Source organism: Schistocerca americana, chromosome 7, assembly GCF_021461395.2.
Source record: "Schistocerca americana isolate TAMUIC-IGC-003095 chromosome 7, iqSchAmer2.1, whole genome shotgun sequence".
NCBI lineage: Eukaryota > Metazoa > Arthropoda > Insecta > Orthoptera > Acrididae > Schistocerca > Schistocerca americana.
In genome coordinates this window covers 561,056,329-561,074,307 of record NC_060125.1, presented here as the reverse complement: position 1 = coordinate 561,074,307, position 17,979 = coordinate 561,056,329, and the positions used below count along the sequence as shown (strand labels likewise).

General features: G+C 43.0%; 1 protein-coding gene across 1 annotated transcript in view; it reads left to right on the top strand.

Moving 5' to 3' along the window:
• Positions 1-17,979, top strand: part of LOC124623088 (zinc finger protein basonuclin-1-like) — a 299,861-nt gene that overhangs the window by 146,869 nt on the left and 135,013 nt on the right. The window contains exon 3 of the mRNA XM_047148880.1: positions 4,923-5,028. Within this exon, the coding sequence (XP_047004836.1) occupies positions 4,923-5,028 (106 nt within the window). The remainder of the gene's footprint in view (positions 1-4,922; positions 5,029-17,979) is intronic.

Below are 17,979 nucleotides of genomic sequence, written 5' to 3'. Positions count from 1 at the left end.
TCTGGCCTTGACTGAATTCACTAAGTCGATACTTTCCTCCGTTCCCTAGAGCGTTAAACTTTCCATAGTCGAAATAATGGCTATTACACACTCGCTATGGGCTGGAGCGACGTGCACAATTTATTTGCCCGCAAATGTTCCTGCAGGAATATTTAACTACTGCTTTGCTACCTGTCGCCACGATACGTGGAGCGTATCGACCTCACTTCGCAGAAAGCAAACTGTCAATGCCTTTGCTTATCACCACACACATTCGCGGTGTGCCATGAGACAGAGAGAGAGAGCCTTCATTTTAGGTCTCAAAAAGCTTTTATATAATGGGGATCTCCCCACCGTGACGCTTCTGCATCGCCAAGTATGGCTTCAGCCAGTCACCATCTTGGTAGAGGTGAATACATTTTTATTTTTCTTGCTGAGTCGCAGCCTAGCCCTGTTAATGACGTGCAGCCACTTACCCTCGGTCCCCGCCTTATTTACGCTAAAAGGAATAATATATTGTCCTGGCCTTATCCCTTTCTGTGCTGAGACTCCCCGTTCCCTTGCTAAATGGGAGTTTTACGATATCATTAACCACCTGCTCGGTTTGTCTCCGAAATGTGTTTCGCTTTAACTTGTTTGTTTCTTGCCACTCACCATATATTGGTAACGATTGTTTTGTTATTTTTCGGGAACATGAGATTAACTGCAATTGCCTTTTATTGATATAATGTAATTATTATTTTCTGTCGATCTCATACTGTAGGGTACTGTTGTTATGGACAAAGTTCATGCAAGGTCCGTTAAATCCGGACGTCTTACAACAGCAACCACATCAGGCAACATTTCAAGCCCTTTTTGGGCGTTTGTGTGATTATGTGTCCTCTCAGATAGACTAAATATGCAGAGAGGTAGCAGACTGTGTGAACACCAGATTTGGAGGGTCGGGCTGAACAGGATATTGTGACGAACTCTAATATAAGCTCCAGGCAAGTGGTCTGCAAACATGGTGTAAGCCAAAGCATGATTATATGTATCCTGCATAACGACCGCTGCTATCCCTATCAATTGTAACGAGCACAAGGATTATCAGCAATGGATTTCCCTCTGTGGGAAGGATTTTGTCGATGTTCAAATGTGTGTGAATTCCTAAGTTATCAAACTGCTGAGGTCATCCGTCCCTAGACTTACACACCACTTAAACTAACTTACGCTAAGAACAACACACACACACTCACGCCCTAGGGAGGACTCAAACCTCCGGAGGGAGGAGCCTCGCAATCCGTGACATGGCACCTCTAACCGCACGGCCACACCATGTGGCGAATTTGTCTATGGTTTTACACTAGGTCATCATTATTATAGGATTTCTCTCAGCAGTCCTCTTTACCGACGGATCAGCTTTTGTCAGAACTTGGACACCTGTTCATAGGATCTTTTTTCGCCCATTTCCCGTCAGGAATATGACCCTGCAATTTGTCGGTTTTATTAAGGTTTATCGTTTATTTATTTGTGTACGCCACAAACTTCAATGTACTCAATGAAAAAGTAATAATCAATAAAGAAGAATCTGAAATGATAAATATGTGTTATTTTGGGACAAACTGTGTAAAGAAAAGGAAGACCTATTCATGCTTATTACCGAATGGGTCCCGAATTGAAGGTACTGTTGAGAAGGTGATGTCGGTTGTTAGCAATCGAGCACTCACAGTTATCTTCACTGCACTTGGTCTGGGCTATTTGACAGAATCTTCAGCGAACCCAAGCATTGTTACTGTGCGGCAAGATAATATGGCCGGTAGTTAGCGAGCGATCTCACGCACTCGGCAGAACTCTTCCAACATCCAGGGCGTCCCTTCCTAAGTTTCCCAAGACACAACGACCTATTTCCTCACTGTTGTTGTTTGCTACCTAACTTCTGAAATGCACTGCACGCGACAGGGAGCAGTGGAGAGTGAAGGAGGCGAGATTACTTTTTCCATCATCATCTATTAATTCCTCCACATTTTTTCACTTCCTGAGGTTGTGCAGACGTTTATCGTTTTCGTAGTCTGTGAACCAAGTTGATCGGCATCAAACAATCAGATTCTAGAGGGGTGCAGGAACGCGACTAAAATTGTATCCCTTTGGTGAGTATAAAGAACGTGGGGCATATTAACTGATTTTGACGTTTGTTATTGTAATATTTATGGTGAAAGCAATGAAACGCAGCACATTTGCATCTGTGTGTTACTCTGCAGTTGACACGGAGTGTTTGACAAAGAGGTCACAGAACTAGTTTCAGATTACTTCTCCACTGCTCCGAACTCTAATTGCACAACGGGAAAATTATCACTTACATCTTTCCATTAAAACTCTGATTTCTGTTATTGCATTACATTTGGACCGAGCGAGGTGGTGCAGTGGTTAGCCCACTTGACTCGCATTGGGGAGGACAACGGTTCAAAATCCGTCCGGCCATTCTGATTTAGGTTTTCCGTGATTTCCCTAAATCGCTTTTGTCAAATGCAGGGATGGTTCCTTTAAAAGGGCACGGCCGGATTCCTTCCCTATCCTTCCCTAACCCGATTGGACCGATGACCTCGCTGTTTGGTCCCCTCCCCCAAATCAGCCAGACAACTATTACGATGGTCATTTTTCTCAATGTACAGCGTTCGGAACAAAATACTTTCGCATTTGCGGGAGAAAGTTGGAGATTGAAATTTCGTGAAAAACTGTCTCTGAAACGAAAAACACGCTTATTTTAATGGCTACCACACGAACTTCCAAGGTAACAGGCAAATTTGTATGGCAGTTTCATTGAAAACAAGATTGTATCTCTAATTAGAGGATGATATCGAACTGGATTCCATAGTGGAATGTATACATTCAAGCATACAGAATCACAGTGACTAAATTCTGAGCTCTCTGCAGCCTCATTTCCTTTCATTTAATGTGATACTGTTATTTCAGGATGATTGTGTGTGCGTGAGAAGGCACAACACTATGCATCTAAGACAGGACGGATAGAGAAGGCAATGAAGAAATGGGTCTTTGTCTTGAGAGTAGGTCGGTGCCTCTGGTGTTGACTGTGCGGAAGTGCTGCAGGTGGACTGTATATTCGGAATTCTGATCGGGTGCCGATTATCGACAAGTTCTGTTCTGGTTTGGGTTGCAGTCTGGTTTTGTCTAGTGTCGCTACAAGCTGATTCAGAATTTCTACAGTCGTGAGGAGAAGGATGGGATTTTTCTGGTTACTTGCCGTGGTGACTGTATACGTTATTTCGAAAGTTCGTTCTAAATACCTGCAAAATTATCTAGCGATCACTCCCCATTCCTACTTGCAATGATATCATTCTGCGTGATATGATGGAATCTCATAATTCGTCCATTTTTCGCTAAACGGATGGTGGTTATGCACTCATACTCATAAATTAAGGATAATAGCAGAATGTGGTGCCACACAAAGTGACACTACACAAAACTGGCGCTAATAGCGTAGGCACATAGGGAACACACACGACACAGATCTGTAAGTCCACGGTATTGGCGATAAGTTGAGAAAACCGTCTCGTAACACGTGTTCTACAAAACGCCACTGTTTTCTGCGCATGTACCCCGACATCAATATGTGATATGATCACCATGCTCACGTAAACAGGCCGCACAACGGGTTGGCATACTCTGGATCAGGTGGTCGAGTAGCCGCTAGGGTATTGCCTCCCATTCTTGCACCAGTGCCTGTCGGAGCTCCTAAAGTGTCGTAGGGGTTTGAAGACGTATAGCGTTACGTTGACCGAGAGCATCCCAGACGTGCTCGATGGGGTTTAGGTCTGGAGAACAGGCAGGCCACTCCATTCGCCTGATATCTTCTGTTTCAATGTACTCCTCCACGACGGCAGCTCAGTGGGGTCGTGTGTTATCATCCATCAGGAGGAAGGTGCACCCATGAAAAGGCGGACATACTGCTGCAAAATGACGTCCCGTTAACACCTGACCTATTACAGTTCCTCTGTCAAAGACATGCAGGGGTGTACGTGCACCAATCATAATTCCACCCCACACCATCAAACCATGAGCTCCATACAGGTTCTTTTCAATGACATTAAGGCGTTGGTATCCGATATATATATATATATATATATATATATATATATATATATATATATATATATATATATAAACTTTTTCTTTTAACTATGTATATATTGGTTTGGTTATTTATTTGTTTATGAATGAGATCGGTTTTCACACACATAGGATTCTTTTCAGTTTCATGTAAGTGATGTGGCTTTGAGCTCAGTAGCACTTTTAGATTGTCAGTTGACATTCCCAGGTTTGTATTAACGATAACATACACACAAGTAAACGCTACTCACAACGCGGGGTCTAAAATGCATACGTTATGAGATAAAACCTCTTGTTCATTTTCTCTACTGTGATACACATCACATCTACTGAGAAATCTTTGCCTTACATTTTTTGAAAGGTGTTATTCTGGACCAAAACAAGAAATAAATTTCTAGTCAACATGTACTCTAAACTGCATGCCTTAAGAGCTATGAGTGTTTGTTTTTGCTCCTCTGAGATACGTCTCTCATACTGAACAAGCGTCCAAATCTTCTAAGGTATGCATTTTAAATCCCCTGTATACTAGACTTTTTTCTTGTCTTTGGACCATACCACCATCTCTGAAAGTCTGTCGGTGGAGTGCCGGTTCACTCTGTATTTCGGCCGAATGGGTGTTCAATAAATACCGTTATTAAGTGAAATAACATACACAAAGCACAGTCCTGTTCCGGTGGTTCGCTGCTTCACAGATTGCGCAGCCTGGCCGGTTCTCTCAACGTGAATAAAAACCACACAACATCCAGGCAAACAAAAGAGGGTGGCCGGTTATGTGCATGGCGTGACAACGCGCACTTAGTCCAGGAAGTGTGGCGACTACGGTCTCTGTTTGTGTGCAGGGTTCGAGATGCTGCGTCCCGGGCTGCGACTGCGCCGCCTTCACGCCGAGCCCCGGAAACGGAAGTCGTTTCTGCTGCGCCTGCGGACACGGATGGGTACCTCACGGTGAGTGTTAATGCCGAGCGGCCACAGTAGCACGTACCGGCAGCTGTGCGGAGAGGCTGCCAAGGTGGTGACTACGCCTCCGTTGTAACTGGCGTACTTTTATCCCATAAACTGGTGTTGGGCAAAGCTGCAGTCTCCATAGTCGCATAAGTAAGACTGGAAGAAAGCCGTAAAGTAGCCAAATCGCTGCATTGCCGATCTCCGGCACATGTTATAGTCATCATACGTTCATTTCATACGACTGTGAAGTACATGGCAGAAGAATTCTTTCTGTTCAATTCACGTACTGTACACGGAAAGAACGACTGCTTAAATATCTCTACGTATTTTGTAAGTAGTCTAATGTTGTCTTCATACGTTCATTTCATACCACTGTGAAGTATATGGCAGAAGGTTTCTTTCTGTTCACGTTCTGAACACGGGAACAACGACTCCTTAAATATCTCTAAGTATTCTGTAATTAGGCTCATGTGTGCGCGATCATTACGGGATTAGTAGGAGGCAGTAGTATATTTCTAGATTTCTCACTTAATACTGGTTCTCGAATCTTTGTACCTTGCTTTCGAGAGATAGTTGACGTCTATCTTTAAGCATCTTTCATTCCAGGTATTTCAGCGTTTTCGTGGTGCTCTGTCGTGAGTCAAATAAACCAGCGACCATTCGTGTTGCCATTATTTGTATACGTTCACTATCCCCAGTTTGTTATGAGTATTACACGCTTGGACAATGTTCTAGGCTGGGTCGCACAAGTGTGTTAGAAGCTTTCTATTTTCTTGAGTGCATTTACCGAGTATCCCACCGATGAACCGAACAGTGCCACCCGTTTTACCTACAACCGTGACTACGCTATTATTCCAGGTCATATCGCCACAAATTAACACACACAGTTATTTGTATAAATTAATATATTAATATAGTATAAGACGGTAATAAGCTTCCGCTTTTTGTGAAGTACATGTTTATGATCGTTTGAAGAGAATTGATAATCTTTGCACCGCTTTGAATTTTTTTCATAATCTGACTACAAATTTGCGTGACTTTTTCCAGTTAGTGGTTTATTTTAGATAATTGCATCTTCTGCAAAACGTCTGAGGTTGTTATGAAGTTACTTCTATCTGTCTATGACTCTCCATGAAATCTAACACGCTGCGTCCTCTCTACCAAGGAATTCTCGGGCCAATCAAATATAATCGTAAGTTCTCTAATAAGTGAGGGTGTTATGCTGAGTCAATAATAGTAAGTTCTCTTAAATGTGGTGGTGTTGCGTTGAGTCAAATCCTTTTTGGAAATCAACACTTTTGTTCCATTAACGACGGCTTCCGGGAGGTACACAGCTTGTATTACGATATTGCCTAAAAAACGTACATGTAACCATTGCTGTAGAGCAGGTTGGGGCGCAAAACCGCTACAGTGTCACACAACAAAAACACCGTTCTCGTACACGTCATCGTCATAGGTGCTTCTGTCACACTGAAGGGCAAAGCAGAGGCATACACGACGCCAGTCCCACATCCCCTACGACGCAGAACCGTCGACGCAGACAGGTGTACACAACCTGTGCTGAGACACAGCGCTTAGCCAGCAGTGAGGATGACACTGTGAGATTTGCCATCGCCATGCGGAGACTATACCAACGATCCTGAGTTGTGGACACATTACGCGGTCCATGTTCGTTCGTCGCTGAGTCAGCTCTCCTTCTGTGCACTGCTTCTCTACACGCCTCACTGTCGTATCAGATCGACTTGTGCTAGCTAAAAATCTCACCATGAGACATTCGTTTCTTGGAGACTGATTATTGTGCCTTATATGTGGACTCCTCGTTGAAATCACCAAAGAGCATTAAATTTACTAAAACTACACTTATACAGGGTGTTCAAAACAAAGTGTCGAATACTTTCACAGGTGGCAGCATCCATCGAAGCATGAAAAGTAAGTCCTATAAACATGCGTCCGCAAACGCATACTCTCCGATATAAACACTTTTTTATAGGAAGATCTACGCGACGCTTGGTTGCGGATATCAGCACAGTCGTTGCATTGGCACTCCGTCAAATTTGTCGGCAGGTTATTATGATGTCTTACTCACAATACTCAACTTACCATTCGATGGTCTGCACTCAATTGTGTGGTTCGAGTAGTATTATACTCGTATGTTCAAAATGGTTCAAATGGCTCTGAGCACTATGGGACTTAACTACTGAGGTCATCAGTCCCCTAGAACTTAGAACTACTTAAACCTAACTAACCTAAGGACATCACACACATCCATGCCCGAGGCAGGTTTCGAACCTGTGACCGTAGTGGTCACGCGGCTCCAGACTGTAGCGCTTAGAACCGCTCGGCCACCCCTGCCGGCAGTATTGTAGGCACCGTTAGTTTTCGTCGTGTTTGTGTGCCTTATTGTACAAAACTGTCAGCCTGGGTACGTATCATTGTCTTTTCCTTCTTCCAAACGCGGATTCACTTATGTGTTTACAGTTATCGCCCTCTCTGTACGGTCAAATGGTGTAGTACATTTACATTTTCTCTCTTCCACCATTTGTTATCAATGGAAACCTACTACTCTACAAGTGAAATGGCAGATATCATATTCTGTTATGGCTTAGCAAATGGACGTAGCCTGCGAACCCGTACCCTCCACGCTGAGAGATATCCACAGAGCAGGGTGCCCTCTGCTAAACTGTTTGGCGGACTTTTCCAGAGTCTGAGGGACACAGGTAGCTGGTACGTCCGAAGACTGACAGCAGAAGGCCCCGCACAGTCCGGACGCGTGTGCTGCGTTCGGTGAAAGAAACCCACGGAACCAGTTGTACGACGATCAGCAGCAGCAGAAGGCATGTCTCACTCTCTTATCTGGGAGATACTTTATGACCAATTGTTGTACCCCTACCATCTACCGCGCGTTCATGCCCTAAGACCACAGGACCATCATGGCAGCGGTCAGTAAATGGCTGTTGCAGAAGTGTGCCACAGATCCACTGTTCATATCCATGATTTTATATAGCGATGAGGCAGGATTTACACGAGATGGTGTTGTATATTTCCATAACCAGCATGTATTGGCAGATGTAAATCCTCAAACAGGTCACGAAAGAGATTCTCAATCAACGTATGGGCAGGCGTACTTGGCGATAGATTAATAGAGTCATACGTGCTACCACAAAGGTTAACTGGGGCGCATTATCTGGACTTTCTCATTAATGTGTTACCTACCTTGCTGGAGGCTGTGCCGTTGCAGCAGCGAATAGAAATGTGGTTCATGCATAATGGGCACCAGTACACTTTTCTCACAATGTGCACCATCTTTTTGGCTTCTGACTTGATGCGGACCGCAGCGATTTCCTATACGTTGCTAATCTGCCAGTGGCAAATATCGCAATGTCCCGAAATAATTGTGGTACATGTTGCAACTACGTCTCAGCATCCTGTCCTTTCTTCTAGTTAGGGTTTCCCACTTGCCTTTCGTCACCGGTTCTTTAAAGAGCCACATAATTTCTTACCTTATCAGTCTAGTTAATCTTCAGCATTCAGGATTCCTGAATGGTGATACCAGAAGCACACTCAACCAGACACCGCCAGGGTACAGACGTAGATGTAAGTTTGAGACTTACCTCATTTCTGTTACTCATTCATGGTTTCGTTTTTTTTAGTTCACGCTCAATCCATATTTCCCGTGGTTAGCAGACTGTCGACTACGTTCAACACAGCACTTCTTGCGTAGTTTCACTGAGGACGGCAATGTTATCAGGACATCGTATCATCGACATTCTTGTCGAGGAAATTTTAATCCAACTCTTGTAACTTTCTTTTATTTCCTTCATTGATTCTTTGTTATATAGATGGAACAGTAAGTGAGAAAGACTGCAGCCCTAGTTTAACTGATAGCGTGAAGTGAAGCAGTGACTCGTGATGATGATGATGATTAGTGTTTAAGGGCGCACAGGGACTCGTACTCTGGTGGACGGCAGCTACCATGTGATTTCCTTAAATCGCTTAAGGTGAACAGCTGGATGGTTACACTGAACGGCCACGATCGATTTGCATCCGTCTCCGAGCTTCTTCTCGACCTGTCGTAAGCTTCTACCCGTCCAGTTACAAACTGTTTTTAATTACTCGGTAATGTATTAATTGCAACATACGTGAGCAAAAATATTAATTCCAACGTGTTGCTGAGTGATGGAGAAAGACGGAAGAGGGGAAAAATCATTTCAGTAATATTCGTGGAAAAAAAAATTAGGTCTTACAGTGCTTCACGCAGTATCATATCTCCCATTTCATCATCATCTACATTATCTTCCATTTCTATAATATTGTCCTTAAACACATCGCCCTTGTATAGACCCTCTATATACTCCTTCCACCTTTCTGCTTTCCCTTCTTTGCTTAGAACTGGGTTTCCATCTGAACCCTTGATATTCATGCAAGTGGTTCTCTTTTCTCCAAAGGTCTCTTTAATTTTCCTGTAGGCAGTATCTGTCTTACCCCTAGTGAGATAAGCCTCTACATCGTTACATTTGTCCTCTAGCCATTCCTGCTTAGCCATTTTGCACTTCCTGTCGATCTCATTTTTGAGACGTTTGTATTCCTTTTTGCCTGTTTCATTTACTGCATTTTTATATTTTCTCCTTTCATCAATTAAATTCAATATCTCTTCTGTTACCCAAGGATTACTATTAGCCCTCGTCTTTTTACCTACTTGATCCTCTGCTGCTTTCACTATTTTGTCTCTCAAAGCTACCCATTCTTCTTCACTGTATTTATTTCCCCCAGTCTTGTCAATCGTTCCCTAATGCTCTCCCTGAAGCTCTCTACAACCTATGGTTCTTTCAGTTTATCCAGGTACCATCTCCTCAAATTCCCACCTTTTTGCAGTTTCTTCAGTCCATAACCAATAGATTGTGGTCAGAGTCCACATCTGCCTCAGGAAAAGTCTTACAATTTAAAACCTGGTTCCTGAATCTCTCCCTTACCATTATATAATCTATCTGAAACCTGTCAGTATCTCCAGGCTTCTTCCATGTATACAACATTCTTTTATGATTCTGGAACCATCGTATAAATTGTACTCGCCAGTCGTAATCTCGTATCTATTTTGAACTGACGTGTTTTGGTTGCGCCAGGCTATGGCTTCTTACAGAGCGAATATTACGAGGCGCAGTGACTCAAATGTTCTTTGAAGGATATATGCAGATTTCTAGTTGAATGATCTGTATTTTCTTTTGCTGAGAGAAAATCAGTGACAGTGTAATTCCTTATTTTCAATTAACTGCAGAGTGTACAGTTTCTTATTATCCTTTATAGAATCGCATTCCTACGTATAAAACAGCTTCAAAAGTCTGATTGCAAATGGATGAATGTGCTCAGTATTTGACTTTAAACATGTAATGGAGAAAAAGTTTCGGAAAGTTTTGAAGTTATGCTTAAAATCTGTTGGAAGTCGCAAAGTGCACTCGTTATGAAACACTGGCTGAATGTAGTGAGGGTAGTTTGCGCTCTAATTTAAGCAAAAGGTAGCTTTTTACACATCTCAGTGTTTATAACGTCACATCTCCTGAACTACCTGTCGTATAACGATATACACTGAGGCAACAAGCGTCAAGCAATACTTCCGAATATAGTGTCGGACCTTACTTTTGCCTGGTATACTGCAGCAGCTCAACGTGGCATGGACTCAACAAGTCGCTGGAAGTCCTCTGCAAAAATATTTATCCACGCTGCCTCTATAGTCGTCCTTAATTGCGAAAGTGTTGCCGGTGCAGGAGTCCGTGCACGAGTTGACCTCCCCATTATGTCCCACAAATGTTCAGTGGTATGCATGTCGGGTGACCTGGGTCGCAAAGTTATTCACTCAAACTATCCAGAATGTTCTTCAAACCAATCGTGAACGATTGTGGCCCGGTGATATGGCGTATTGACATACATAAAAATTCCATCGTTGTTTGGGAACATGAATTCCACAAATGGCTGCAAATAGTTTCCAGGTACCAGAACATAACCATTTCCATTCAGTGATCGGTTGATTTGGACTAGAGGCACCACTCATTTCCATGGACGCACAGCCCACACCATTATAGAGCCACCACTAGCTTACACAGTGACTTGTGGACAACTTAGGTCCTTGGCTTCGTGGGGTCTGCACCCCAGTCGAATCCAACCATCAGCTCGTACCAACTGAAACCGGGACTCATATGACCAGGCCACGGTTTTCCAGTCCTCCAGGGTCCAACCGATATGGTCAGGAGCCCAGGAGAGTCGTTGTAGGCCATCTTGAGCTGTTAGAAAAGGCACTCGCGACATCGTCTGCATCCATAGCCAATTAACACCAAATTTCACCGCAGTGTCCTAACGGATAAATTCGCCGTACATCCCATTTTTATCTCTGCGGTTATTTCAAACAGTATCGTTTGTCTGTTAGCACTGACAAATAAACGCCGCTGCTCTCGGTCGTTAAGTGAAGGCCGTCGGCAACTGCACTGTCCTCGGTGAGAGGTAATGCCTGAAATTTGATGCTCTTGGTACAATCCTGGCGATGTGGATCTCGTAACTACTTTCGAAATCCTTGCCTCTAGCTGCAACTACCACTCCGCATTCAAGGTGAGTTAATTCCCGTCGTGCTGGCATAGTCACGTCGGAAACCTTTTCACATTAGTCACCTAAATATGAATGACAGCTCCGCGAATGCACTGCCGTTTATATCTTGTGCTAGCACTCCGTCTTCAGGCCACAAGCGGCCCATCGGGACCATCCGACCGCCGTATCATCCTCTGCTGAGGATGCGGATAGGAGGAGCGTGTGGCCTGCACACAGCTCTCCCGGTCGTGATGATGGTTTTCTTTGACCGAAGCCGCTACTATTCGGTCGAGTAGCTCCTCGATTGGCATCACGAGGCTGAGTCCACCCGGAAAATGGCAACAGAACGTGGCGGCCCGGATGGTCACCCATCCAAATTCCGGCCACGCCCGACAGCGCTTAACTTCGGTGATCAGACGGGAACCGGTGCATCCACTGCCGCAAGGCGGTTGCCTGGATCCGCCATATTGAATTTTGTAATTCCGACTCGATTGCTAATCAGCGCCCCCAAGTTTCGTAAAGGTTTGAAATGCCCGAGGGAGGACTCGAATCTCCGCCGGGACCAGATGCACAGTCCATGACTGCAGCGCCCCAGACCGCTCGGCTAATCCCGCGCGGCTGAAAACTGTGCAAATAGATTCTGTAGTAAAGACATAATAAATTAAAGCGTTATGCCTGATGAAGAAGTTTTGTTGCACGAACAGCGAGAATTTTGTGGAAGAACACAATTTCGTAGGATTTTATATCCATTCTTTTATTATTTCAAGGTTTTGAAGCGAGTTGACCCACTGTGCGACTGGACATTAAACCCTAACTTTCTTCTGTTTCCTGCCTTCGCCGGCCGGAGTGGCCGAGCGGTTCTAGACGCTTCAGTCTGGAACCGCGCGACCTCTAGGTCGCGGGTTCGAATCCTGGCTCGGGCACGGATGTGTGTAATGTCCTTAGGTTAGTTAGGTTTAAGTAGTTCTAAGTTCTAGGGGACTGATGACCTCCTAAGTCCCATACTGCTGAGAGCCATTTGAACCATTTTTTTCCTACCTTCCGCCCTTTTCAGTGGCAATACTTTGCTCTCGTTCGACCATTATCGTATCTCAGACCTGCTTTGACAGCGACCAGCGCGGCCGGACTAACGTATACGTAAGCGAGCGACCGCTTGCGCGACATGCAAGGCGCCGGCGCCAGCAAACGAAATCCGGACCACCTGCGTGGCTGCTCGCTCGCACGGAGCAGCCCAGCCCCACACACGCGATCGGAGCGTGCGCGCACGTCGATACGAGGCGCTTTCAATATCGCGTGCCATTGTCGCGCCTTATAACTTCATAAAACACAATGAGCCCGGCCGAGCGACCCCCGCTGCGCCGGGCCGTGCCTCACGCGGCGGCTACAGACCGCGGCCGGGGAAACCCGTTCCCCGTAATGACTTATTTCCCGGAATTTGGCTCCGAGTTATAATAATAATCAGCACCTGTCGGCGCGGGCAACTTTATTAGCCTTTCTGCGGGACGTTCAAAGTGGCGCCCGCATTTGAGGCGAATAAAAAAAATGAACGGTCCGGTGGTATTTTCGACGTGCGACACATTGTGAGATCCCTCCGGGCAACAAAACGAGTCATGAGGTTCCCACCAGCTCACGTTACTATCCCGCAGTCAGCGGGAGCTGTAGATCTCTCACTTTTCTTGTGTTTTTGTTGTGGTTTTCAGTCCGAAGACTGGTATAATGAAGGAATCCACGCTAGTCTCTCTTGTGCAAACCTCTCCATCCCAGAATTAATACCGCGCTCACATCCACTGCAACCTGATATATAGGCTAGACGTGATCTCCCTTAACCATTTTTACACCCCACACTTCCAGCAATTACCAAGTTTCTCGTGTCTGAGAGTGTGATCCACCAACCAAGCCTTTCACGTCGTACCACAAATTCACTTTTCTCCCAATTCAGTTCAGTACCTGAATAGATCCCTTCCTTTACTCAGGTTGTGCCACACATTTCTTTTCTCCTCAATTTCATTCAGCGCCTTCTCATTAGGTACATGATCTGCCACGTACTCTTCAGCATTCTTCCTTAGCACCACATTTCAAAAGTTTCTATACTTTTCTCGTCTGATCCGTATATAGCCGTCGTTTCACTTTGATGAAAGGCTACACTCCAGCCAAAAGCCTTCAGAAAACACTTCCTACACTTCCTAGAACTTACATTTACTTTCGACAGTAAGAAGATTTCTTCGTCAGAAATACTTTTCTTGCCACTGCTGGTCTTCATTCTACATCCTCTCTGTTTCGGCGATGATCTGTTAACTTATTGCCCAAATAGGAAAAGTCATCTACTATAAGTGCTTTAAGTGTATCGTTTCGCAATCTGTTAGGTTGGTGCATAAGACCGCAGCGTTTCCCATAAGTTAATAAAAAAAGAGATGCACGTACAGAGACTTTGGTCATCAATAATATACTCTCCTTCACAGTTTTCAACCGTCTACCAACGCTGGAATACCTCTTCGATTCCACTACTGTAGAAATCACGTGGTTTTGAGGCAAAGAGCTCGTCGAAAAGCAAGTTACTTGAAAGTTGTTTGGTAGAGATCGAAAAAGATGAATATCTGAGGGCACAAGATCAGGTGCATAAGATTGATGCGGAATGACTTCCCCACCAAAAAATGTTCAAATGTGTGTGAAATCTTATGTGACTTAACTGCTAAGGTCGTCAGTCCCCAAGCTTACACACTGCTTAAGCTAAATTATCGTAAGGACAAACACACACACCCATGCCCGAGGGAGGACTCGAACCTCCGCCGGGACCAGCCGCACAGTAAATGACTGCAGCGCCCAAGACCGCTCGGCTAACTTCCCCTCCTGCATAGTATTTTTTGTCAGTCTAGCAGAATGTGGATGGGTATTATCGTGGATTAGCGTTACTTCACGCAGTCTTCCTGGTCGTCGATTTTGGATTGTGTCTGCAAGACGTCATTTGTTGATGGTAAATGTCACCAGTGATGGTTAACCTCTTTAGTACGCCACTACGTGACCATTCCACCAGATGCATAACATTGTCTTTTGTGGATACGTGCAAGTCCTTGTACGGAGGGTTGTTGCTTTGTTTGAGTTCACACATTCCTTTGTTTTACTGATATTAGCAAAAAGACACCATTTCTCATCACCAGTGACGATTCAAGATAGAATGAAAAGTGTTGTTTACAAGCCAACTGATGACAAGTAAGAAGAGATGCACTTACAGCCACCTGCTGTTTGTTTGACTTTGGCTTAGAGCATGCGGTATGCACTTACGGCCACCTGCTGTTTTTTTTTACTTTGGCTTAGAGCATGCAGTATGCACTTATGGCCACCTGCTGTTTTTCTGACTTTGTCTTAGAGCATGCTGTATGCATTTATGGTCACCTGCTGTTTTTTTTTTTTTTTTACTTTGGCTTAGAGCATGCTGTATGCACTTATGGCCACCCTCTGTTTTTTTGACTTTGGCTTAGAGCATGCGGTATGCGCTTATGGCCACCTGCTGTTTTTCTGACTTTGTCTTAGAGCATGCTGTATGCATTTATGGCCACCCGCTGTTTTTTTTACTTTGGCTTAGAGCATGCGGTATGCACTTATGGCCACCCGCTGTTTTCTTTACTTTGGCTTAGAGCATGCGGTACCCTTACAGCCGACTTTTGAACATCTCCAATCACGTACAAATGACGGACCACAGTGGAATGATAGCAGCTCATCACATTCGCCAGTTTTCGAATACAACACTGTAACTATTACTCAAGGTCTGTGGTTAGAAAACAGCATTCAGTATTACTCAGAACTCTCTCAAACTGGTAGCATTATTTGGGACTGGTAATGCATTTTTTTTGGTGCTAGCAATGCATTGCGTTGGGATCGATAATTAATTGCTGGGGCATTTGCTGCAAATGAGGATAGGTAACGTCATTCGTCATGAGTCAGCTGTAGCAAGATTATGAAACAAGTAGAGTATATGTGATCACATTCATGAATGACACACACAAATGGGTAAAAAAAAAATGCAAGTACTACAACAGGTTTAATAACTAACTGCTTATAGCACATTAATTTCATGAATAGCATCTCCTGTAAAAAAATACAAAATGGATTATTCAGCTGAAAGAAGAATCGCATATTATGCTGAAAAGTAGTGAACTTCGAATTAACAGGTAATGAAACGTGTACTCAATATGTATGTACTCTAGCTGTCCTTTCCAAAACATTCAGTCATTATACCATGGGACATAAGGCATACTGTCAAAACGAACTGCAACAAATACTTAAATAACGACATAGCATCTCTTCACTAACAGTAAATATATAAACTTCATCATTATTCTCATCTGCAAGGAAAACTTCATTATTCATATTACCATAACTTCATTACTATCATCACCTGCAAAGAAAAACTTCATTATTCATATTAGCACATTCTTCATATAACTATTCATCATCTTCATTATCATCTGCAAAAAAGACACTTCATTATTCATTATTCATATTACCATTTACTTCATACAACTATTCATAGTATAGAGTTTCTTATTTCTAGCATATTTCATCACTAAAACTAATATGTGTAGTTCTGTCTGACAGCCTGCATCAATCGCCTCGTATTCTGAAAGAAAAATTAGTTAAGACTGCTATCATGCGATGTGTATAGTATATTCTTGTTAATGCTTGTTAATTCTAATCCATTTACTCTTCATGACGAGGTATTGCATCTTCTTTCGTTCATTCTGAAGGTGAAATTCCCATTTCATTGTAATCGACTGTGGTTTGTTTAATTTATTTCTTTTACACGTTATTGCTTTCTGAAAATGATGAACAATGATTAATGTCTTGCATTTAAATCATATACCCATTAAATAAAAACTGGTTTCTAGTGATATAATTAAGCATACAGCATAGCATGACAGAAAACGTAATATGTAAAAATCATAGACAGTATTCAGGTGCAAAAATGTACACACAGTCTCATAATGTAGTAGCAAAGAAAATGTAAAATAGTCACGATGTTGAGGTATGATAAAGCAAAATGTCAAAGTCAACTGGTGTTTGTTACATCTTAAACATTTCATAGCGCATACAAACAAACAGGAAAACAGTCACACATACATGAAAAATGGAAAATGTGTACGGTCTGATATATAACGACAAGAAAAGACTTTCTTTGTGTTCAGCTTGTATGTTGTGTCGTTGATAGAGGCGAGAGTTGAAGACTTTAATGGAGAAAGAATTTGATAAAATTAATATGTCACTAGATAGAATTGCATAATTGGTCATAAAATATGTAAGTTTACCTGGAAAAATGTGCACGGTCTGATGTGTAACGACAAGAAAAGCGACCTGCTAACCTTACCTTGCCGGCACTTGCCAAGAAAAAATACGATAATCATCAGTAAGTATTCATATAAATATAATTGCATAAGTGGTCGTAATATGTGTAAGTTTATCTGAAAAAATGTGCACGGCCGGATGTGTAACGACAGGAAAAGCGACCTACTAACCTTACCTTGCCAGGCACTTGCCAAGAAAAAATACGATAATCATCAGTAAGTACTCACATAAATATAATTGCATCATTAGTCATATGAAAATCAGAAAATGGCATTACAGTGTGATAAATCATAAAGCATGTTCATTCAATAAAGGGTTTAATATTGGAGACATGGTGATTGCCTTTATTCTTTCTGGTTCTTAGAGTTTCGACGTGTACTACTTTGGGGTGAGGAATGCTGCGAATTCGATATGTCCAATGTGAAAGTCACGGCGTGTACAAACCTGTTTTTGCTGTCTTCTCCGGTGCTCTGCGGCACGTTTGATGTTGTTGAGTGCAATGTCAATTATTTCATGGTGTCGCAGTCAACGAGAGGTAGGAAAGGATACTAATTCTTTAATTTTGTTAGGTGGTTCAACATTTTTCATTATAACAGTCGGAGATAGCATAGTAGATTCATTTGGTATGGAGTTAATTACATCCTGGAATTACAGTATGTGTGTATCCCAATCAATATGTTTTTTATGGCAGTATATTCTACATAGTTTACCAATTTCTTTCATTAGACGTTCACAAGGGTTCGAGGAAGCGTGATACTTGGATATATAAATCGGAGAAATGTTTCTTGTTTGTAACATACGTGTTCATATAGCAGATCGAAATTGTGGTCCATTGTCGGAAATTACTTTCAATACATGCCCTACATGGAATAAAAATGTTTTACAAATGCATTCCAAACAGATTTAGCAGTAGCTTTGAGTAACGGAATGAAGGTAACAAATTTTGAAGTGAGTTCAACAGCGACAAGGATGTAGCAAAAACCTCTATTAGTTCTGGGAATCGGACCACAAATATCTACAGCGGCCATGTGTCTCAATTTAACA